Source organism: Lampetra fluviatilis, chromosome 26 (genome assembly GCF_964198595.1).
Source record: "Lampetra fluviatilis chromosome 26, kcLamFluv1.1, whole genome shotgun sequence".
NCBI classification, from domain to species: domain Eukaryota; kingdom Metazoa; phylum Chordata; class Hyperoartia; order Petromyzontiformes; family Petromyzontidae; genus Lampetra; species Lampetra fluviatilis.
The window spans coordinates 3,873,721-3,898,897 of NC_136300.1; the positions used below are offsets into that span (position 1 = coordinate 3,873,721).

A 25,177-nucleotide genomic window follows, 5' to 3' on the forward strand; every position below is an offset into this window, starting at 1 on the left:
CAATTTCGACTTGTAATGCTCTGCACAGTGTCCGCTCACTCTCGAAGACAGCGCACTGCTCGGAGGAGCGAGGGGGAACCGGAGACACGCGGGGGAAGGCAACCACGCCGTGAGCCGGTGCCAAGAATTGCCTGAGCTCTGGGGTTCTCTGCCTATTAAGGTGTTGTCGTCCAAATGAATAAGTGTTGATGAATGTGGGAGGAAATCTGAGCACCCAGAGAAGAAAAATAGATAGCAATTCGACTTTTAACCCTAACCTCGTAGTGGCTGCAGTCCTTACGATTAAATTATGTCACTTGTTTTGTTATGCTACATCGCTCTATCGTCTTCGATTCATGAGGACAGTGCAGCTGTACCGATCCAGCTTTCCATGTTGACCAATATTGTACAATGCTCTTTGAATGCGATACATTTGTCACATGAACGTAATGTTGTCCCAACACATGCAATATTAAACCTTGTTAAATATATTCATCTCTGAATGAATGGATGAATATATTCTGCACTTGTATGAACGGCTAAAATCCCTCATTCTGTGCGATTCTGTAAACATCATCAGAAATACATTTCGACAACATAAAATGTATTCCATGTCATTTGCATGCGTTTAGTCCACTGTGTACAGTGACTCCTCTACTTACGAACGTGTTGGGTTCCAGAGGTCTGTTCGTAAGTCGATTTGTTCGTAAGTCCAACTTTACTCATGTCGATTCCAAACATGTTGTACGGCGTGTACACTAAATATGGGGAATATCCTTAAACGTTGTATAATCTCCTGTAGATGTATATGCCACTGGTTCTTCATGTTCTGCAGATGTAGATGCCACTGGTCCTTCATGTTCTGCAGATGTAGATGCCACTGGTTCTTCATGTTCTGCAGATGTAGATGCCACTGGTTCTCCATATTCTGCAGATGTAGATGCCACTGGTTCTTCATGTTCTACAGATGTAGATGCCACTGGTTCTTCATGTTCTGCAGATGTAGATGCCACTGGTTCTTCATGTTCTGCAGATGTAGATGCCACTGGTTCTTCATGTTCTGCAGATGTAGATGCCACTGGTTCTTCATGTTCTGCAGATGTAAATGCCACTCGTTCTTCATGTTCTACAGATGTAGATGCCACTGGTTCTTCATGTTCTGCAGATGTAGATGCCACTGGTTCTTCATGTTCTGCAGATGTAGATGCCACTGGTTCTCCATATTCTGCAGATGTAGATGCCACTGGTTCTTCATGTTCTGCAGATGCCACTCGTTCTTCACGTTCTGCAGATGTAGATGCCACTGGTTCTTCACGTTCTGCAGATGTAGATACCATCACCGCCATCCATTGCGCGGCGGTTGAACTTACGACTCTCGGTCCGAACAGGCAACTGGACATACGGACAGGTTTGTTCGTATCTCTGAAAGTTCGTAAGTCAAATGTTCGTAAGTGGAGGAGTCCCTTTAACACTTAGGCTTTCGTGACCAATATGATCCATAATACAGTTTTTTTCGGGTTAGATTCCGTAAATATAAGTGCGTCGTTCAACCCGCCACCACCCGACACAGCCAATCAGTAAGGTTTGTCACGTAAACAGAACGTGCCAATTAGTTACTCGGATAGCATTATATATGTACGCGATCTAACCCAAAAAAAACTGTATTATAGATGAGTCCCTGTATACTGTACAGTATTACATTGGGCTGCAAGTTTGCCAGATGACAGTATAGCAATGTATTGCATCCAACTCCATGGAGCTCTGTTAGTTCTATGTATGTATGGGCCTTCTCTGGGGACTGAAGTTCACGTGCCTCACTCACGCACTGATTTTAGGCCAAGTTAACCTAGAATAGGCTGAGGCCAGGTTTGTAAGGACATTATATTTACAGTCGTGCACACCGATGCACGTACACAATTGATGTGTGGAAATGTGAACAGTTTTATTGAACAAATACCAACTTTTAAACACACTTTCGTCTCTCGCGATTTTTTTTTAAATACCACATGTACAACCCTTTACCAATCCACTGCTGGATGAGTGGCTCCCCACGCCCTTCAGGTCGTGAGGGTTATTCGACCATACTTCACCACACTGGTCATTGCGAGTCGATGGCAAGGAAGCAGATGTGGGAGCATATACGTGCAGTACAACGATGCATTTTCCTGCACTGCCTTGTGCTGCCATAGCCTCGAAGCAGCCTATAGCACCTGCAATACGTGTTGGTCACCCGTGCAAGCACTATCCAGGCCATGCACCTGCTTAGCTTCCAAAGTCTGAGAATATTTGGGCACACTGCGAGTACTGTGCCTTTAAATTGTGAATTACTCAAAAAAATTAAACCAAACATTTTCACACGTTCCCTCATACGCAGTTGCTTAGCTTGCTAAAGGCGTGTTACTACTTTTACTTGCTCAGTTTCTGAATATTAAGTACAGTATGGTGTGTCACCCTATCACCAAAGTGAGTTTAAAATTAAAAAAAATGTTGTCTTTATCTACAATTTCAAGCCGAGTGTTGTCACCAGTGATGTTTTGAATTGATAGAGAAACCTATCGGTAACCCTCCAACGCAAGAGAGCTCCACGGAAGTGGATATCACTTAAATACTTCTCAAGTGACAAGTTTCGATTTAAAGCTTTCGTGACTGCATGGATTCATCTTCTTGGTTCTTTCGGTAAAGTCACGTAGAATGGAAATGATAAAATAATAAAAATAAAACATAATAAAATTATTTTATTATGTTTAATAAAATTATTTTATTGTTTTATTTTTATTATTTCCATTCTACGTGACTTTACCGAAAGAACCAAGAAGAAGTGACAAGTTGATTCGCACAGTCGGGCGCAGCACTCTCCCACAAGCCAACGTTTATTACCTGACAGTCAAACCAATATTTCAACACTTAATTTGAGCAAATGAAATGCGTAACCAACTGTTAATATCCGACCGCAGGTATTGTGGTCAATGCAAACATGACTCCTTGTAAAACAAGCTGTCAGTTTTGTTGCCAGATAAAAGGGTAAAAAAACAATTATCATATTTTGCTACTGGCAAAGGAGGTTCCAATGGTGTAAATGCTTACCCCGAGCTCTTATACTCTGATGGTGCATTGTCTTTGAGTTGTGCGCCTTTTGGCGTCATCTGGTCCAACACCATGTGAGACTAGGCTCTAAGGAAAGTTGTCTCGGGTGTGGACCAATCAATTTCAAGGACAGTGCATACATTATCAGAGTTATGTTTTATGTTTGCATTCCGACCGCAGGTATTGTGGCCAATGCAAACATGACTCCTTGTAAAACAAGCTGTCAGTTTTGTTGCCAGATAAAACTTTTAATATGATGAGTGGGGGGGAGAAGAGGGGGAGGTTTGCTGTAGTCATTGGTGACCGGGCTGAGATCCGTAACTCACTCAACTTGAGAACCCCGTTAAACCAGAGGGGCCGGTCATCCGCAATCCAATCCAGGATCTGAGCGTTGCGGGCGGGGTGCTTTGACCTCCGCGTAACCTGGCCACGTCACGAGTGCGCGTCGTTAGCGCTCATCAGCACCAGCAGGAGGGAGGGCAGCACCAGCAGCAGCTGATGGGCGCCGTGGCCTCGGGATGCACGTGACCTGGAGGGCACCCTCTGTGGGTGCCCGTATGCCGTGCGGCACTTTAGCTCGGGCCCCAGCTCATCCACTGGAATCAGATCTTCTTGCACGTTCTCCGAGTGATTGCGGCTCACCTGCACGTGCCACGGTTAAGAGCAGAAGAACGCACACGCTCGTCGATGTTGTTAGTCGTCATGTTCCGCCCACTGCTGGATGAAGGCCCCCACACGCTGTCGCAATCGCACACGGTCCCGCGATGATGCCACAGTCCTTAAATTTCGATGTAAAGCTTTCGTGACTGCAGGGATTCATCTTATTGGTTCTTTCGGTACTGCTGCTTGCGTTGTGGCCGAAACGTCTGTGAGAATTATTTTATTATGTTTTATTTTTATTATTTTATTACTTCCCTTCTACGTGACTTTACCGAAAGAACCAAGAAGATGAAGCCACAGTCCTTCTCACGCTCGTGCGTATGAACCGATCTCACGGTGCTGCTGCTGCTGCATGTCGGGAGTGTTAATTGAATCAGCTCGGGTGCCAGGTGGATTACTGCACTGCAGCAGCATTGTGAGAGACGGCGGAAGCTTGGGGAGGCCCTCATCCGGCAGTGGATTAATCATGGCTGATGATGATGTTTAATTGCAGGACAGTGTTGAAGAACGCTGAGTGAGTTACCAAGACTCAAGACGGCCGTTATAATGAATGCAAATCAAATAAATGACAGTTCTAACATTTTCAAATTAATCTTCCTTAGCCTTTTTAATTATTGCATAGCTGGATTTTTTTGGACCCTCTTGTTTCATCCAAAACACACTCTCGCAAAGCCACATTTACATGAAACAATAAAAAGCATTATAGCTCAAATCTTTTACTGCGAAAAAAAGCTATTATCACGAGGTGACGTATTATCTGCTGAGTTTTGTTTATAATATGGATACTGTTTTTGAGACATGAACACTATATTCATTATCATTCTTCAATCCACAGTTTAATAAAAAAAAAAGATGGGAAGAAATCAGAGGCCAACCGAAAGTTAACTCTTGAAAGATGTCCACACCAATTAAACTGTTCACACTTCCTTTATCAATCTAAACAAATCACTTGGTGATGCTGCTGCGTTGGCAGTGGCGCACAAGCACAAATAACAAAAACACCCTCAATGCATTTGCCAATTTAGACTTCCAGGCAACATTTGATTTTGGCATCAGTGCATTTTTCATCATGTAAAAAGTGCTAGGTGGATGCTTTCGTGTTTAAACAACTCACCACCAGCTGATCACTGTGTAGGTGTTCGCGGTTGTTGTTGTACGACGTGTTTTTCAGGTTGTACCTGCCATGTTGTTGTTCAGCAGAGTGAGCGTATTTTTAAATCCTTTATATTAAGTTTGCTTGCTTGCTTAGGACCGTGCAAATATTTCGGTCGTTTTTTAACCCACTTCCCGTGATCCAATCGAGCTGACATTTTCCACACAGACTCGTTGTGCGTGACAATTAATGTTCGTGAAAAGATTTTTCCAAAATTTTACACTTTTTAGGACAAAAATATTATATTTTATTACCAATTGCTTAATGGTGCAATGCAATCATCTGACCCATAGGTGGCAGCCATCTCAAGCCAGAGGACGAGAGGACTCTAGCCGCCACGCATATAAAGGATTTATAGTGAAAAACTTTGTTTTTACGGGTTATACTTATTCTCATCATTACCTCCTCCACTTTCTCCATCACGCGCAGGAGGTTGCCCCCAAGCGCAGCCTTCAGCTCGGTGTCGTTCCAACGTCTGCGCACGAGTTCGGCCACCAATAATGGGAAGCCAGAGGGGTCCTTGAGACCATCGGGAAAGCTGGGGGGGGGGCGCACAGGGAGGAAGAAACGAGGGCTGAGCGAGTCGGAGTGAGGTTCTACTTCACCGTCTATCGTGCGACAATCCGCACCGCGAAACGTTCTCCCTGAAAACAGAAAAGAGACTCCCTGGTCTGCCAAATGGGCCGTCAATAATCAATGAATGTAACCGCCCATTGTCGGGCCACTTTTAGAAGTCCTCCCCATTCCCCTTTCCGTCACGGGAGTTGTTAGGAACATAATTCACCACGCTGGTCAGAGGCGGGCTGGTGAAGGTGGTGAGCATCGATGTTGTTACATAGTGCAGAAACAACAATGGACTTTTTTGCACTGCTCCGTATTAAAAACGTAGCCCCACGCAGCAGCATACAATGCCTGTATCATGCGTGGTGGTTGCCCCTTCCAAGTGAATTGGTCATAAGCCTACCTCCGCATACTGCGTCTCTACATCTCTGATCACAATTCTCTGCGACGTATCATCCGTGAGTCGTTGTACCTCATTACTCCATCAAAGTCTGACCCGAATCCCACTGCCGTGTATCCCGCGACGCTCTTGACGTGGTCGAAATGATCTGCGGTGGGTGAAACGCGACGATGACCGTTAGTTCGCACGTAAATCGTTATCATCGCAGACGACTTGAAATCTTTATTCGTAACGTCGTGTTAAGCCCCGTAAGCGTGGGAAGCGTGGGGAAAAAAAAGTTTCGCCGAATTAGAATGTACCCAATTGCCCCCGATCTTCCACCGGTTGGCAAAAGGTCGGGATAGAGATCTACTTGGGTGGCCCAATTGTCTGGACACACGCAGGGTTAATTAATTTATTTAAAATGTTTTATTTGTTCTTCTTTAAGTTGATATGTAATCTAGTACCATTCTTGACATCTATATTTCTTCTTCCGTTTAAGCTGACATTTTAACTAAAGAAGAACGAGTTCAATTAGTTGTAATCGTTTTAACGAAGTCCTCAATTAATTTATAAAAAATAATTGCATACGTGCATTAACGTTAATGGCAATCAGTTTGAAATTTTGCTAAAAAAAAAACATTTAAAAAATATTATAATAATAATTCTACACGTCTTGATTGTTTGCACACCCTGCATAACTACGAGGAATGTGATAATTGTTTTTTTACCCTTCTATCTGGCAACAAAACTGACACCTTTTATTTTTACGAGGAATGTACCGATGCAGCGATACACAACTTGAAGCCGATTCTGAAGCTCGCGATGCACACATCGACTCGTGCTTTGTCGGTTAATTTTAATCAATTTAAGTTGCCCACGATTGTTTTCACGTTAACGCTGCAGCGGCTAAAGACGCGGCATTCGCCACGATACCAATCGATGCCCGAATCGAAGCGTGACCCTCAAATCATCCGCTACGTGCTGTTTAACTACCAACAGGGCGATGCTGCTCTTGTCCAAAAGTACTGATGTGTAGACAGTCCTTTAGCGATCCACTGCTGATTGAAAGCCATCCATCCGCACAGCGGAGTAGACGCGAGGGTTGTCTTTTTTTGACCGCACACTTCACGAGGTCAGGTTGGTAAATCTCATGACGCGCGTGTATTGACTTTGGAGCCAAGCCGAATGTGCGCCGTCGTTTCTGAACGGTCGCTGCACCGCTGATGCCTTACCAGCCACGGTGGCGATGCTGGGCGCGCCTCCGCATGAAGTGAACTTGTTGTAGAAGTTTATCATCACGATGCCTCCGTTGGAGGCCTGGAAGGAGAGGTGTCACCGTTTAGCCGGATCGCTGCGAGTTGTGTGCGAGTGACTGCACAGGTGCTCATGGACAGCGCTTGCTCGAATTGTTTCGAAAGCTAAAAGGGGAGACTTTATTCATGTGTAGTGTTGTGGGCTGGTACTGCAGCCCCTCCCCTGGCGTCTACCACTGCCGGTAAACGCTGCCCATCTACGACACTACACATGTGTCGGACTTGCAAATCGACGAAATTTTACACATATAGCAATAGATATACCAGGAATGAGAATGTTCTGACAATGACGATTATGGTGATGGTAATGATGATGACAATGATGGCATTGTTTATGATCATCATGACTCAGACGATCATGTAATGATGGTGAGAGTTGTCATGATGGCACTATTTGTGATAATTATCATGATGTTGTTTGTAATGTTGATGGCAATAGTCATTTTGCCTGTATGGCGGTGATAATGAAGGTGACACCATTTGTGATGACGATGACATATTTTTTTATGGTGATAATGAAGATGACAACATTTGGTGATAACGTCCGTGGCCATGATGGTGACAACTTTGGTGATAACGTGCGTGGCCATGATGATGACAATCGCGGATGAAAATGTCGAATGCGTGACGCCTGCCTGCCGGCTGCATTGGCCGTGAACTCGTGCACACACACCAGCGCCTTGAGCAATTCGTCCGGTACGTTGCGCCCGTGGTCACACAGCTGCTTGGCCGCCGAGTGGCTGAAAATGACGGGGGCTTTCGAAACGCCGAGGGCAGCGTGCGCGGTGGCCAGGGACGTGTGCGACAGGTCCACCATCATGCCCAGACGATTCATCTCCCGCACCACCGCCTGCAGCAGCGTGTACAGGGGCGGCAATGTGGCGCACGCTGACCCAAGACGAAGACTCCCCTGTACAGCATTTGAAAAACTCTTTTCTTTAGAACTGTTTGCTGTGCTCGGTTGTGTTGTCCTTCCCCCGGAACCTCCGATTAGCACGGTTAGGCTACGTACGGTGCGAAAGAAGTTCAACATACGTAACAGACTGGTTGGACAAGTGCGGTTAGCGAGCACCTATGAAGACCGCCACGGCATACGATGGGGTGAGTGGCCATCGCCACGCCGCATGGGGCCGATATTTACACACAGTACCAGGTACTCACATAAGGCTGAGTCGACCTAGGAGAGGCTCACGACCAATTCATATATTTGCCTCTGTTATTGACCGTGAGGGAGAATAGAATTCAGGGTTTGTTACGCTGTGCGCTAACCACGAGAAACTCTCTTCTGCTCCCCACGACATACACTGAGGACGCAACATACACAGCAATCAACACCTGACATTTGACTTGCTATTTACTTAGGGCCCGTCCATAAATGACGTCACGCGATTTTGGACGATGTTTGACCCCCCACCCTCGTCACACGGCGACCCTCGTCACACGGCGTCACAAAAAGTCAGACCCCCCCTCAAATATGACGTCACAAAGCTCTGCCCCCCCCCCAAACCATATTTCCATTTTGAAAATAAAACATGCTTCAAATCGCTTTAAACTATTGTCATTGTCGTGCGTATTCAATGTGGCGCTGCACTGATGTTGTAGGAGTGTTGTTATAACAATTAGTTTTGTTATAACAATTCTATATTTATTTAAAGTTGCGCATTTTGATGTGACGTCACACATCGTCACAAATGTCTGACCCCCCCCGCCCCAGGTGCGTGACGTCATTTATGGACGGCTCCTTAGGGCTGCGAGGTGGCCAGCAGATGGCAGTTGCAGCCATGGATTGCCTCAATCGTCTGACTAACGTGACGTGTTTCTCCCACGCGTGCGTAGCTTTTATCCAGGCACCCTGCTTTACAGGATTTCCTCCCACATGCCAAACGCTCATTGACTAACAATAAAAACAGTGGCAAAAATCCTAAAGCAGGACGCTTTTTTTGAAAAAGAGAGTTGATCTTTTATTCGGTGTTGTTGTGATTACAGGGGTCATGGTTGTCAGACCTACCGCTCCAAAAGTTGACAAGCCATGGCTCCTTGGCTGCACCTTTCCAACATCCACAAGCCACGTGTCAGCCCTGTAATCAACATCTGGGTTAGTAAGTGGCTCACAGTCAAAGACCGCCCGTGTATGCCCTGAACAGACTGTCGGGGCAAGTGCTGTTAACCAGCACCTATGAAGGCCGGCACGGCACACGAGGGGGTGGGTGGCCAACACCACGCCCGGCCGCCTTTGTCTCCCCAGTGGCGATGTTTACTACACACCGCTACACCAGGTACTCATTTGAAGCTGAGTCCACCTAGGGGAGGCCCGTGACCGGTTCAGATCATCGTCACCGGCCGTGGGCGGGAATCGAACTCGCGTTGCCGGGTTCGTAGCGCAGCGTAGCGCTAACCGCTGCACCACCGCTCCCCCGGTGTGGCAAGTGTGTACACCCACACGCACACAGAGTGGAAACACGCGCAGTTCCTCCATTGCTGATCTGTTATCACGCACACTGCGTTGCTTAACCATTTGCGACAATATAATTGTTGATGAATTTTTCAAGAACAACGAGCAAGCAGACAGCAGGTAGCCGAGCAAGATATTAACACGTAGGAAGCTTTCGCGACCAATATCATCCATAATAGAGGTGTTTTTTGGGGGGGTTAGATCACGAAAATATATAAATGTGTCGTTAAACCCGCCACCACCCAACGGTCTGTCGCCTGATGAAGCTAGTTGTAATTACTGGCGAAACGTCATGCTCAGATTGTAAATGTTGTGGCTTGGCTCTCCAACACACAACCGGTGTTACTGTACTCGTGACGAATTGGCCACGTTTTCTTTACGTGTCGGGCGGTGGCTCGTTTAACGACACATTTACATATTTACGCGATCCACCCCCCCCCCACCCCTCTATTAAGCGATCTATTCATCTTCTTGGTTCTTTCAGTAAAGTCACGTAGAAGGGAAGTAATAAAATAATAAAAATAAAACATAATAAAATAAAAAAATATTTTATTATGTTTTATTTTTTAATTTTTTTTAAAATAAAACATAAAAAAATATTTTATTATGTTGTAATTTTATTATTTTATTACTTCCCTTCTGCGTGACGTCACGTAGAAGGGAAGTAATAAAATAATAAAAATTAATCATAATAAAATAAAAAAATATTTCATTATGTTTTATTTTTATATTTTTTTAAAAATAAAACATAATAAAATTAAAAAAATATTTTATTATGTTGTATTTTTATTATTTTATTACTTCCCTTCTGCGTGACTTTACCGAAAGAACCAAGAAGATGAATCCCTGCAGTCACGAAAGCTTTACATCGAAATTTAAGCGAGGTATTATTTGCCCAAAGTCTTACGCGAGCCCCCCCATTGAGACGGCACGCGTATTTGCGCAATGAGGAGCTGGCAGACGCACGGCGGCGGAGTGGCGCGACCCTCACCACTCACCAGGGAGTGTTGCAGTCGTGAGTGAGCGACATGTAACGCGCACCGAGGCGGTGCAGCGTGCGCAGGGCGCCCAGGCTGCTGTCGATGGAGTGGCCGCCCTCGACTCCGATGAGGCTCGACACTTTGCCGGCTCGCCACGCCGCGCGGATGTCTGAGCAGGCGCACAAAGGTCGAGCGGGCCCCCCCCCCCACCACCACCACCACCACCGATACAAGTTCAAGTTCATTTATTAGGTATAGCCCTGTGAGCCATTCGGCTCTTGAATCGGGTGCAACCGCAACAAACAAAAACATAAAAACATCTTAAAGTGAATATGTGACTAAGTGCAAACAGAAAATCCAAGAAAAGACAGCAAAATATTGCAGAAAAAATCACCCCCCACCGACACGCTCCCCCCCCCCCGCTGCGCACGCGTTGAGCTTTGGCGGTCTGACAAGCACGAGTTGGCGTGCGAACACAGGTTTTTATTTTTTTTAAAGATCGTTAAATTAAATCGCAAGAAAAGGCGGCGTCACTTGGCGTCAGATTCCACCAAAAATTCGACGGAGAAAATATTTCTGAGATTGTCCTCAAAAGTTTACCCGAACGCCTTTCGCGACTCCCAGCACTTTTTGTTTTGTTTATCAGAAGGGTTCTGCGTTGCACCGCTTTAGGTCAATTCCACGTTTTAAAAAGAGCGTTTGGCTCGTGCGAAGATGAAACTGGCGCGGTGTTTCGGGAGAACGCGTCCGCACGAGGGGACTTACACAAACCCCGGCTGTCCCTCTGCCGTGAGTCGAGCGGACCACGCGTGGCCGTGACTCACCTTGTGCGGTCAACGCCAAGCGCAGGATCGCCGAGTTCTCCACCACGCGATGGATGAGGTCGATCTGCTCCAGGGTGAGCCTCACGGCATCCAAGCTCTGCGTGCTGCACATGGTGTATGCTGACCAGAACTGCGGCGGGTATGGACGGCCGCTCGGAATAAAAAAAAGAAGTTATATTAAAAAAAACTTTTTTTTAAACACGCTTTTATGTAATGTACTAGTAATGGAAAAACTCCACGACTCCAGGAAGTGGCCCCGAAGCTTGCCACAGCGTAAGGGACCGTGGAGATTTACAGCAACGTCAGTTGACCGTGGACAATTACACCCAAGCCGAAGCATCACATATAAAAAAGAATGTTAAAAAAATATTTTTTCTTTTTTATGATGGAATATAGTATTGTCATCAGCATGACATAAGTATACCAAGTTTGCAGTCGATACCACATTGGGAAGTGGGTTAAAATTTAGTTACAAGATTTGAGGATACAACAACGATGACAACAACAACAACAGACAGAGTGAGTTAAATGAAAGCGTGTTATAATAATAATAAAGAAGGCAGTTCGCTTATATTGGGGCCACCGGTTGGCAGAGCGCCGATCGCGGTGGCACAGGTACGTGATTTGGCATTCGGGAGGTAAGTGGTCAACATTTGGCTGCAGGGTTTTTGGTGGTACATGCTGTTTATGCCATTTATTGTGAAAATTCCATCACTGTTCCTATGATCACTGTTTCATTGCTTTCATGGATTTATTTTGGTGATTTCGAAAAGTGTATTGGTTTAGCCATATTTGTTTGTTGTAGTACAGAGTTAGACTGATGGCCTTAATCTAAGTTGTCTTGTGGTTGTTGTTGGTTGTTTGACTTGCATCCCACTGGGATTTTTGCACACAGCGTTGGTGTACGGTGTTTTTTCTGCAATATTTTGCTGTCTTTTCTTGGATTTTTTCTTTGCACTCAGTCACATATTCACTTTAAGATGTTTTTTGTTCATGTTTTTTGTTTGTTGCGGTTGTACCAGATTCAAGAGCCGAATGGCTCACAGGGCTATACCTAATAAATGAACTTGAAATGAACTTGAACTTGATTTCGAAGTGCCATTTTCTCAGTTTAACACGTAGGCTTTCGCGACCAATGTTATTCATAATCAACGATTTTTGGGTTTAGATCGCGTTATTTATATGCCATTTTCTCGCTCGGCGGTCGCTGCTGGCGGAAGCGCAGGTCATCGCATGAGAACTGCGCTTTGTCAACGCCTGATGATGCCGGTTGTAATCTCCAGCGCCGCGTCGCTGGAGATTACAACCAGCATTGCTTTTCAACATCCCAGTTTTGCTGAAAAAACCCCAAACTAATTGGCGGGCACATTATCATTGTCTCGCTCGGTTGGTTGAGGGTTATAACTAAACATTGGCAATGCACCGACACAATCTAACAAGCCCACTCTAAAGAAACGAATAATTAATTGGAATACTAAAATAATAAAAATAAAACATAATTATTTTATTATGTTTTATTTTTATTATTTTCTTACTTCCCTTCTACGTGACTTTACCGAAAGAACCAAGAAGATGAATCCCTGCAGTCACTAAAGCTTTAAATTGTAATAAACCTGTTTAACGAAACCCACTTACTCTATCGTGGTCGCTTCACACAAATGCACAAATTCAACGGAGGTGACTTCTTTGGGAGTGGGGCTATCCACCTATGAAGGGCCTCCACCGGCAGGAGCTCCAGAGAGCCCTTCAAGGAAGTATTTGGCCTAATTCTAGATTTGAAGCTTTCGTGACTGCAAGGAATCATATTCTTAGGTTTTTGTGTGACTTTACCGAAAAAACCTAAGAATAGTATTTGGCCTACTCTTCCACACTGGCCAGGTGTCTTGGAAGAGGTGTGGGAGTATCCACATTTCACCACGTGCGACCAGCTGATCGACTTACTCTGGTGTACCCATTCATGCTGCTGGGAAGACAGAGGTGGGTTGGGGGGGTTAAGAGACTTGCACTATTGTTTCAACTGCCACGCCAGGAGATCGACCTAACAAAAATCCTTACAATTTAATTAGCCATGATCATGAAAAATCATTTTACGTACAGGGGACTTAGTTTTAAGTAAGGCGCCTTTAAAGATGTAACATTCGATGCTCCTCGCTTCGTACGGCTGATGGAGATGCAACGCAACAAATGCAGGAGCAGCGGAGTGTATCGCTGCGATGTCTCATTCGTGTATCGAACATTGCGTCGTTTAGATGTTGCGCGGTCTCGTTCCAGATGAACGCAGTCGCACACTGGAGAGTTTTTAAATCCTTTATATTAAGTTCGCTTGCTTGCTTACGACCGTGCAAATCTTTCGGTCGTTTTTTAACCCACTTCCCGTGATCCAATCGAGCTAACATTTTGCACACAGACTCGTTGTGCGTGACAATTTATTTTCGTGAAAATGTTTTTCCAAAATTTTACACTTTTTAGGAAAAAATATATTATATTTAATTACCAATTGCTTAATGGTGGCAGGCAATCATCTGACCCATAGGTGGCAGCCATCTCAAGCCAGAGGACGAGAGGACTCTAGCCGCCACGCATATAAAGGATTTATAGTGAAAAACTTTGTTTTTACGGGTTAATTGTTTTTTTAATTCGATTGACATTGAGGGATGCCATGTGAGGTCAACGTCGACGTGAGTGAGATCCTCCCGCGGTGAGAGATCGCTGATTGCCAAGTGTCCTGCAGAGTGAGAGGTGGGTTGGCAGTGGCGCGCGCACGCACGCACCTGGGCTGAGACATTTCCGCGCCGAATTCGCTCCAGGTTGGTCTGCGTCGAGTTGATGGAGGTCAGGTTGACACCGCGAATGCCACCTGGGTGCAGCCGACGCAACTGCAGCGGCCAGTCGTTGTGCCTGTGTGTGTGTGTGCGTGTGTGCGTGTGTGCGTGTGCGTGTGTGTGCGTGTGTGTGTGTGCGTGTGGGGAGCGGTTGTGGGGAGCGGTAGTGTAGCGGTTAGTGCGCTGCGCTATGAAGCCGGCGACCCGGGTTCGATTCCCGCTCACGGCCAACACCAGTGACGATTATCTGAACCGGTCCTGGACCTCCCCTAGGTCGACTCAGCCTGAAATGAGTACCTGGTGTGGTGTGTAAACATCGCCACTGGGGAGACAAAGGCGGTCGGGCGTGGTGCTGGCCACCCACTCCCTCGTGTACCGTTCCGGCCTTCATAAGTGCTCGCTAACAGCACTTGCCCCAACAGTCTGTCAAGGCTATATGGGGGCTCTGTGTGTGGGTGTGTGTGTGTGTGTAGGGAGCGGTGATGCGACCTGGTTACCAGAGTTCTATTCATTACCAGCCACGTTTAACGTCAGTGGCGAGTGGTACACGAATCGTCGCTGATTGACAATTGCATATTGTGTAACGTGCGTTTGATAGAGGTTTGGTCCACCGAGGCTCAAGCGTTTCCAACGAAACTTCTGTTTTTCATGAATTGGGACGCTGTCTTTCATTGGGACGCTGTCTTTCCGACAGCTCTGTTTCTTCACCTGAGGACGGCTACTTGCATTGTAGCCGAAACGTCGTGAGAATTTTTTGTTCATTATGTTGTATTTTATTATTTTATTATTTCCCTTCTACGTGACTTTACCGAAAGAACCAAGAAGATGAATTCCAGAGATGTTTAGCGTTGCAGGGTGACAACTAATGGAAGGTGCAAAGAAGGGGTAGAGAAGCGCTCACCCATCTATGAGAGGAGCTTCGCTTAGTATTCTCAGCGCTGTCGCCATCGCGTCGGTGTCTCTGGTAGTTGGCGTTGAATCGGCCCGGTTGACGAGCAAGTTGAGCAGCAAGGCGAGGAGCTTGAGAAGTCGTGCCATGCGTTCACCCACAGGGGTCGCGAGCGAAAACAGCCGCGTCTGCACTGGGATAGCATGGATCAAGCATGACTATGATATTTTTAATACATGTGCCTCTGTGTTCGAGCATGGATCAAGCATGGACCAAGCATAGATCAAGCTGTGATATTTTGAATACAACATTTTTAATCGTTAAAGTGACTCATGTCACGTGATTTCAAGATTAAAACCGACGATTTGTGGATCGCACATGATTTCTGCATGTAAAAAGACGATTTGTGGATCGAAAAAACCCATATGAGGCCGCTTCTTGACGCTGATTGACTTCCTTCTAGATTCACACAATTTACCATTCATTCCGTCGCGGATTCATTCGATCCTGTTACAGCGCGAATTTGTTTCCTGGGGAAGCTCCCCCAGCGCGTTCAGCGAAGCGCTGACGATCGTGCCGAACAACGCGAGGTAACAGCCCTCGAGTGGACAATCGATGTTTCTAATGTGACTCAGTGTGTGCAGTTGTGACGCTGCCTACATAACCCACAACCTTCGTCCAAAAGCGGTTGGCATAAAGGCTGTAAATGTGATAAACCGCAACCGGAAAACACTGTAGAGTATGTGCAATGACCACGGATTCTTCTTCAACGTTGATATGTTCTCGTCTTTCTCCCAACTATAGTGACATGGTGTCATTTCATGAGCCAAGGTATCCATTCAGAAACTTGCAGAGCAGTGTTATATAATATACACATTGTTTTTTAAAACTGATTGGCCTACACTAGAGACAACCTTCTTCAAAGAAAATGCGTATATTATCAGAGCATGTTTATTCGTATTTTCAACACAATTACGTGTGGTTAATGCAAACTTGATCCCTTGCAAAAGGTATCTTATTTGGTGTTTTAACATCTTAACACCTTTTTTTATTGCCAGAAAGAGTAAATCCTATTCTTATTTTTCATACTTTGAAACTGCCAAAAAAAGTTGAGGCTAAATTTTACAGTGTCAACTGTTGAGGCAAAGATTAGGAGTTGAAAAAGCACTGATACTGAACAGAGGCGTAGCTAGGGGGGGGGGCAGGGGATACATATGTCCCCGGGCGCCAAAGTAAAGGGGCGCCAAAATGAGGCTTACAAGGAGATGTCAACACGGTTTTTACGACTAAAAGACCTGAACACAAATTTTGGATTTCTGCTGGACGTCAAAACTCTTCTATCCGACACAGATGTCGATGCAATTCGTCGAAATTGCACAGATTTCGGAAATTTCTATGACACCGACATCAATGGCCACGAACTTTTCACAGAAATTGGAGATTGCAAAATGCTGCTCAGTAACCGGAATGAAGTTCTACCAGAAACTCCTTTGGATCTTCTTGGTTTTTTTGTGTTTTATGGAGACAACATATTTCCGAATTTGCGAATTTCACTGCAAATTGTATTAACAATAGCAGTTTCAATTGCAAGCTGTGAGCGGTCGTTCAGCAAATTGAAACTTATTTTGTCGTATGTGCGTGCTTCAATGGGACAAGATCGTCTCAGCGATCTTGCTCTTCTTAGCGTTGAAAGAGAAACATTGGAAAAAACTGATTTTGATTACGTGATTGACCAGTTTGCGACAGTGAAATAAAGATAAAAAATTATTTTGTAGACTATGTCAACCAGTCTACGACAGTGACTGAGTGAGCCATGTAATATCATTTCTATAAATTTGCTTCTTTAAATACAATGTTTCATTAAAATTTAAATTGTTATTCCTTATTCGATGTAATAGGAAAATGTGATTAAACCTTGGGGGGGGAGGGGCGCCAATTTTATAGTTCGTCCCCGGGCGCAAAATATCCTAGCTACGCCTCTGAGAATGAAATCACGAGACAATACCAGGCAAATAACGCGACAATACCGGGCAGTTATTCATGACGGAGGAGACGAGGCAGAGCTGGAGAAAGATCTGGAACTGAGGGGGAGAGTCAATGGGGACCGAGTGAGCGAGAGATTTTCCAGACACCGGTGAACCGTCACGCCAAGGGAGAGTGTGCGAGCCAGAAACTCACTCCACACGTTAATTGCACGCCTACCCTCGCCTCGGCCGACACATGGCAAAGCCAATGATTGTGGCTCATAATTAGTCTGATATGGGTGATACCGTGTAAGAATGATGTCATCATTCTCGTTATTTTTTTAACCCTCCACCACCCGACAGAGGTAATGAAACCAAGTTGTCACGTGGGCAACAGCGCAGGTCTCGCATGAGAACTGCGCTTTGTTAACCCCTGATGATGCTGGAGATTACAACCAACATTGCTTTTCAACATCCCAGTTTTGCTGAAAAAAAACCAAATTAATTGGGGGACACACTTTGATTGTCTCGCTCGGTTGGTTGAAGGTTATAAATAAACATTGGCAATGCACCGACACAATCTAACAACTCCACCCTCAATAAACGAATAATTAATTGGAATAAACCTTGATTTTCAAGCTTTCGTGACTGCAGGAATCCAATCTCTTTGGTTCTTTCGGTAAAGTCACGTAGGTATAAAATAAAATAAATCACGACGTTTCGGGCGCAACACAAGCGTCCATCATCAGGTGGGAAAGCATGGTCTGCTGCTGCTGAGGCAGACTGTTTTGAAAGGTTTGAAATGGGTGTAGCTCAAGGGTCATAAAGAAGTGGCCGGGGCTAGTGATGTTAATGTGAGAGATTAGCATGTAACTGTAACATAGGAGAGCGGCCTCCTAGACGAGGGCACGTCGTGATTTATTTGATTTTATACCTACGTGACTTTACCGAAAGAACCCAAGAGTATGGAATAAACCTGTTTAACGAAACCCACTTACTCTCTCGTGGCCGCTTCACACAATTGCACAAATTCAACGGAGGTGACTTTTTTGGGAGTGGGGCTATCTCCCAGTGCGTCTTGCTGGCATCCATTCCGCGCGACTGTTTTTAAGTATAAATTCACTCACCTGAACGTGGAAGTTGATTGAACGTTCTTGTAGATACCGCCGGTTAATATTAACTGCTCCCCCACCCCTTTTTTCCCTTTAACGCCGAGCACGGATGGACCTTTGCTCTTTTATAGAAATAAAAAAAATGTTAGATGCACTTAGTGACTTATGGCTGGCGTTGCTGCGTCGGCGTGACATCGGCGACAGAAAACAAAAATGCGAGCGCTGAATAAAGCAACCGCGCTTGGTGAAGTGAAGTCTTCCACCCGTGCCGATCCGCTTCTTATAACGCCACCTCCCTGGGGGCGGGGGGGGGTAATGTTGCAACATACCGTGTGGTTTATCGCGAACTGTGCACTTCCCCGTCAACGACTCGTTGAAGTTCCTTGTCCAAAGAAATCGCATGCGTGCAGGAACTGGAAAGATGGGGTCGAGAAGTGCCGGCTTTCGGTTGTTTCACGTCACCCAACATTTGTTTTGTTTAAATCCCATCCCCTGTAAACATTCGTACGGCTTTGTGAAGAAATTGCGAGGGTACTATACTCACATCGGCCAAGGCCGTGGAAGGCTCGTCACCCGAAACGTTACGTGTCAGTCAGCCACGTTCACAGTTTGTCTTCCCGTACCCGCTCGTGTGGCTTTCTGTACACGAAGAGTCATTCCAGAGCAACCCCATGTACGTGTTCTTTCACGAGTGGCAAGTAACTTGACTCGCACGCCAAGTCCTCCTTTCTCTGACGAGATGCTCCTACGTGTCCGTGTGCATGAACGCGGAGAGAATGATCACGGGGCAGCGATGAGGGGACATGGGTTGTAGGTTGAGCGTTAAGGTGTAACGCGACTATGATTCAGAGTTTTTTTCTATATATATACATTACAGTGTAATAAAGTAATTACCTGTGCATCATTGTGTGAGACAGCCCAGCATGACCCCACAATTAAGTTGTGTAATTACTGTATTTTCATTTTATTTATAGGATGCAACTCCAGTTTTAGAATAACTGACATCAAAATGCAGCAGTCTCGATGGAAATGTTTGAATAGCAACGGTTGAGTCAAAGTTCACGTTTTTTTCAACCACAATTTGACCAAATTTGACTCTCCAAGTGCCTTACAAAGAAGAAAATATATAAAATATAGACGACTATGGGCATTTATGTCATTATACAGCAACATGCACGGTACGAATTGGCGAACACGAGTCAAAGGTGTAATTGAATTGCAGAAGTGCATATTCTGCGATGAATCACAGCGCTGACGTTTACATGCCAGGCACTTTATCCCTGTGCAGTTTAGTTAGAAATAAAGTTTGCGTCACCCGCTGTTAAGTGGCGTTTGTGGAGATGTAATGAGCACAAAGGCGAGCCATTCAGTGACGGGTGTATCCACGACCGTGTCGTAGCCCAGACAGGAATAATGCTTTTGTCGTCTCGACGGCGAAACTTGATGTAAAAAAAGGAACGACTCAACACGCGTTGGATTCTTTCAACAGATTTGCATTGGGAAATGTGTAGGTTTTTAAGACATGCCAGCAAATGCAGATGTGTGGATTATGACAAAGTCGAAAATATTTTATTTGACTTTTCAAGTAATATTGTATAAATACGTATGGAGATCTTCAGTTCATACATTCTTGGGGAAATACTATTCAGAAGGAAGTAGAGTATTAATACTGATACCATATATGAGGGTGGTGTGGCTAGAACCATGCAAGCCTAGCCACCTTTGTCTCCCCAGTGCTGATGTTGTCACACTGCACTAGGTATATAAGTTACACCAAAGTTTACCGAAGGATAGCCCAACATGGTTTAGGATAAAAAATTGCCATGATATAACAATAATATTCTTGGATCTTTCGGTAAAGTCACGTAGAAGGGAAATAATAAAATAATAAAAATAAAACATAATAAAATTCTCACGACGTTTCGGCCAAAACACTGCTTCTACCCTACTACCATACAATAAACTGATGTGAAAAAACTAAGTATAAACTACATCAACATACTCTATGGGAACCTCATTTGCCAGTAAAAATATGATAATTGGTTCTTTACCCTTCTATCTGGCAACAAAACTGACACCTTTTTACAAGGAGTCATGTTTGCATAGACCGCAATACCTGCAGTCATAATACAAACAAAGAACATAGTGTAGATGCTTGCCCCGAGCTCTCATACTCTGATGGTGCATTGTCTTTGAGTTGTGCGCCTTTTGGCGTCATCTGGTCCAACCCATATGAGACTAGGCTCTAAGGAAAGCTGTCTCGGGTGTGGATCAATCAACTTCAATGACAGTGCACATTATCAGAGTTATGTTCTTTTGTTTGTATTATGACTGCAGGTATTGCGGTCTATGCAAACATGACTCCTTGTAAAAAGGTGTCAGTTTTGTTGCCAGATAGAAGGGTAAAGAACCAATTATCATACATCAACATAATCAATGTACTCAATATACTCTCCAATAAGCTGAGCTATCAACATTAAGTATTCGGTTTATTGTATGGTAGTAGGGTAGAAGCAGTTCTTTAGCGTCAACATTCTAAATTCCTCTGTTGATATGTAAACTCCTTTGTCAAAGCGCTCTGTTTCTCCCACCCAGCTTAAAATACGCTGCCAAGTTTAGCGGTGTTCATTGGAGCGCTGTCTTTCCGACAGCTCTATTATTCACCTGAGGACGGCTGCTGGTGTTGTGGCCGAAACCGTGAGAATTTGATGATGTTTTATTATTATTTCATTACTTCCCTTCTAAGTGACTTTACCGAAAGATCCAAGAATATACATCCCTGCAGTCACGAAAGCTTTAAATCGAAATAATAATAATAATAAACAACCATTTGTCAATCTACTACTAGCTGAAGGCCAGGCCATGTCAGTCATGGAAATTGATTTGCCACACTTAACCGGGCTGGTCAGTGTGGCTTGGTGAAGAGGTAGGATCAGGGCAGGTTCAGATACCACTTTCCACTCATGTTGACCATGATCAGGAATTGAACTCGGATGACTCGTTTCAAAGCACAACGTGCTAACCACTGTACAAACACTTCCCCCTCTAATATATACACATACCCATACAAACTTTGCAATATATATAATTGATGTAAATTCATATATAGTACTGTATCTATTCAATGAAGGCATAAGTGTAACCATAATGTTTTACTGACATTCAAATGATTCCTTTAATACACTTCATTGAGCTGAATAAAGTTCACTAACTTCATATGAGACTGTCTTCTAGCTTTACTCTCTGTGAATTCTACCTTCATTCAATATCTGCCTATTCATATTTGTAGATCCCAACGCAAAATAGACTCATTCTGAATGTTTACTTAAAATATTTACGACCTACTGTGCTCTTGGTATTATGGAATTTAGGCAAACATAAAAAAACACTAAACAGACCAAATACCATCACATTCAATATATTATCTTACAGCAATCATGACGCCAATTCTGTCTTGCGCACCTCTTAATTTAGTTGGGCTGTGTTGTTCGGAGCAACCAAGATACAAACACTGTGCAACAATTTTGATTTAAAACTTGATGATGATTGCCTGTGTTGCAGTCGAAACGTCGTGATAATTGTATTGTTTTATATTTTTATTATTTCCCTTCTACGTGACTTTACCGAAAGAACCAACAATACTGTGCAACAAGTTCATCTCACCCCTTAAATCAATATTCACACATTTCTCTCTACAACAGCCTCCGTTGGGTCTGCCGTGGGCCGTATCGTGACCCACTTGGGGTGCTTTTCGTATTATCTATCGCCTGACGCCCCCGCTCCTCCCACCGCTGCTACGTGTGGATCAGCCGTTCCCTCGATTGGTGTTGTCTTGCAATGTTTACTGTCGCCTCCCACACAAACACAGACGCTGATTGCACACAGGCATGCTGCATGGGTCCTGCACGGAGTACGGAGGAGGAAGCTTGGACGTGGTTGGTGTTGTCGCAGAGACGTGCGCTGCGGGGAACGGCGACGTGGGCAGTTCCAGCTGACCGCTGATGGTGAAGACGCTCATGTGCTGAAGGCTGCTCCTTTGGGAGACGTCTTCCATGGAGATGTGGCCTCTCTGCTCTCTCCTCCATGTCACCTCTCTCCCCCAACCAATTTCTCTCTGGGCTCTCTGCATGCCTGATTCTACTTGGTACCTGTGGAACAATCGAAGACGGTCACAAGCAAGCATTAGAGCCGGATGTTTTTAAAGTTGAAGTTTGCCGAGTGATCCATTGTTTGAGTGTTTTATTTCTCCGCATTGCTGACTGCTACTGCAATGAATAAGAGTTTGTTGGCGGTTGTTCTTTGTATTTAGTCATTAATTTAATAAGTTAGAACAACTTGGCATCAGGTATCTAAGACACATTTTGGACTCCAATTTACACGTGGAGTTCTTATTGACGCATCACAACACGATTCAATATGAGTAATAGTGTGCATTGAATACAAATTCGTGATCATGAAAAACTGTTTTTTAAGGCTTTTTAATTCTACACTTGCTGGTTGCAGATGAGGTAGTGGCCACAGTAGAGATACTTTCTTAACGAGCATAGCTCAGTTTATACACAAGTGGGGATCCACTTTATTAAAATAATAACGACAGTCCTCCAATGTGCGTCGATAAATCACACATGGGACTGCGAGGATGACTGTCGTGTCTGCTTTGTGCGCATAAGCCAGATCGAAAGGTTCACTCAATGTACCTGTTTGATGTGCTGATGCTAACTTAGTGCAGTACATTGCACAATTATTAATTCTATTCAGTCATTATTACAGTGGGTTTCAAACAACAAAGCTACTTGTCAAAGCACTCAGTCTGTGTGCATTATGCAAAACAAATAAGCGAATTTCTGAATAATCGCGTTGTGGTTCTCACAACGACAACTAATTATGCTATTTGTACGATGGGATCGCAAATTATGGTAAATAAATATAGTAAACAATGGCAGACCTTGTTTAAACTTGCATGCTATACATGTTAAAAATACGCAATACAAAGAAAAAAGTGTCAATTTCCTTATCTGGCATTTGTGGCGTCAAAGGTTACCAAAATGACGAGGAAAAACTGGTATGTGAATGAACCAACATATTTACCGCATGATCCGAATCGAAATGCCATTTCGTCTTATTCCCCCGGTGAGTCACGGGGGGAAGGGGGAGGGGGGGAGACAGCGCTCGTGTTGTGCAGCGCTCGTGTTGATACTAACGGTGGTGGCGGAGGGCTGAGCAGCGGAGACGGAGGATTTGGTTCGCAGTGAATCGACGCGAAGTCAGGAGAGGATCGTCCAAACCCTGAGATGGTGGTAAAAGTCAGACGTGAAAGGCAGGAGTGTTGTTATTAATACCGACAGAGAACGAGCTTAGAGGCGGTTGGAAGTGACATTCGACGTGAATCCCGAATGGGGGTTAAAGCGTGATCTCCACGATTATGTGCTGTCTTCATTGTTTAAATATACACAGACATCTTCTTGGTTCTTTCGGTAAAGTCACGTAGAAGGGAAATAATAAAATAATAAATTATAATAAATAAAACATACATATGTTTAATTTGTATTATTTTATTATTTCCCTTCTACGTGACTTTACCGAAAGAACCAAGAAGATGAATCCCTGCAGTCACGAACCCTTTAAATCGAAACATGTACATGTTGTTGGGGCTATCGCTGCAAATGACAATTGAATAGTTTCACTCCGAATTCCTTGCAAAAGACATGAACCATTATGTTTGAGAGACGATGCGATTTCAACCCCAATTAAGAATGGCGAGCTGAATGGAGTTCAAACGAACTCACAATCAAACCCCTTGTGAAAGACCCGACGCAATTGATCCCTGGTTTTGATCCTTCATGAAGCTCATGGTCCACCCTAAAATCGCATCCGTAGAAATTATGGCAGATGAAGATACCTGATGCACAAATGGAAAATACAATTTAAAAACTTTCCAATTTGCAACTGTGGTCATCCAGAACAGGCCGTGCAAACATATAACGATGCAATTCCCGATCCACAAATACAACGGAGACATCACGGCGATACACCCGCTGCTCCTGCCTCGGTTATCTATCTTGACCATCTGATTGTGAAATTGTATTTTTCGATTTAAAGCTTTCGTGACTGCAGGGATTCATCTTCTTGGTTCTTTCGGTAAAGTCACGTAGAAGGGAAGTAATAAAATAATAAAAATAAAACATAATATATAATAAAAAAATAAAATTATTATTTTATTACTTCACTTGTCAAATTGAAGTTGTCGCTACTGCACCTACATCAGCCGTATTAAAGAAGAACAAGAAGTGAGTGGCTCACGCACCATGTGGCCCCTGATGGGGCATGCCCTCCACCTGCTGCTGCAGGAGCCTCTGGTCCTTGCCCACACCTCCCGCAATCTTGATGGCGCAGGACAAGGCGAGCAGCAGCAACAGCACCAGAGTCACCACGGCGATGGCGATGGGCCCGCTCTGGCCACTGCCCTTGTTCGTCTGCCCCTCGTCCCCAGTAATCGGCACGCGCGGGGTCCAGCTCGGAGCTGTGGCCGTGTCGGCCGCGTCTGCGTGTGCACAGGTCGGCAAGGTCGAATCGGAATCTGTATTTCGGATTCTGAAATCCGATGAGCTGTGAAGCGCTTTTTTTCACAAGTGTCCAGTAGAGGCGGGTCAGAAAGTTACAACAGCCAACAATGCACAGACACGAAAGGAGTGCAAAGTATAGGAGAAGTAAACAAATCACTTAAAAAACACATTGTGGCCATGGGTTCTTGCAAGGCTTTAGAATGGATTTTTGGAGTTACCAAGGTACATTTCACTGTTTTCAATTATATAAATCAGATTTTTCGATTTAAAGCTTTCGTGACTGCAGGGATTCATCTTCTTGGTTCTTTCGGTAAAGTCACGTAGAATGGAAATAATAAAATAATAAAAATAAACCATAATAAAATAATTCTCACGACGTTTCGGCCACAACGCAAGCAGCCGTCCTCATGTGAAGAACAGGAAACGTCGTAATAATTAT

The 25,177-nt window shown here is 44.5% G+C and overlaps 1 protein-coding gene across 1 annotated transcript; it reads right to left on the reverse strand.

Annotated features, from left to right (window-relative positions):
• Positions 1-3,339: 3,339 nt before the first annotated feature.
• Positions 3,340-18,277, reverse strand: LOC144942173 (dipeptidase 1-like). Its single transcript, XM_078868932.1, has 11 exons — positions 18,191-18,277; positions 15,112-15,287; positions 14,160-14,286; positions 11,389-11,518; positions 10,583-10,733; positions 9,141-9,210; positions 7,806-7,982; positions 7,052-7,136; positions 5,910-5,985; positions 5,279-5,414; positions 3,340-3,705 (listed from the first exon to the last, which is right to left on the reverse strand). The coding sequence occupies exons 2-11, from the start codon at positions 15,246-15,248 to the stop codon at positions 3,496-3,498; spliced, it is 1,299 nt and encodes a 432-aa protein (XP_078725058.1). The 5' UTR covers positions 15,249-15,287; positions 18,191-18,277; the 3' UTR covers positions 3,340-3,495.
• Between the last annotated feature and the right edge of the window lie 6,900 nt (positions 18,278-25,177).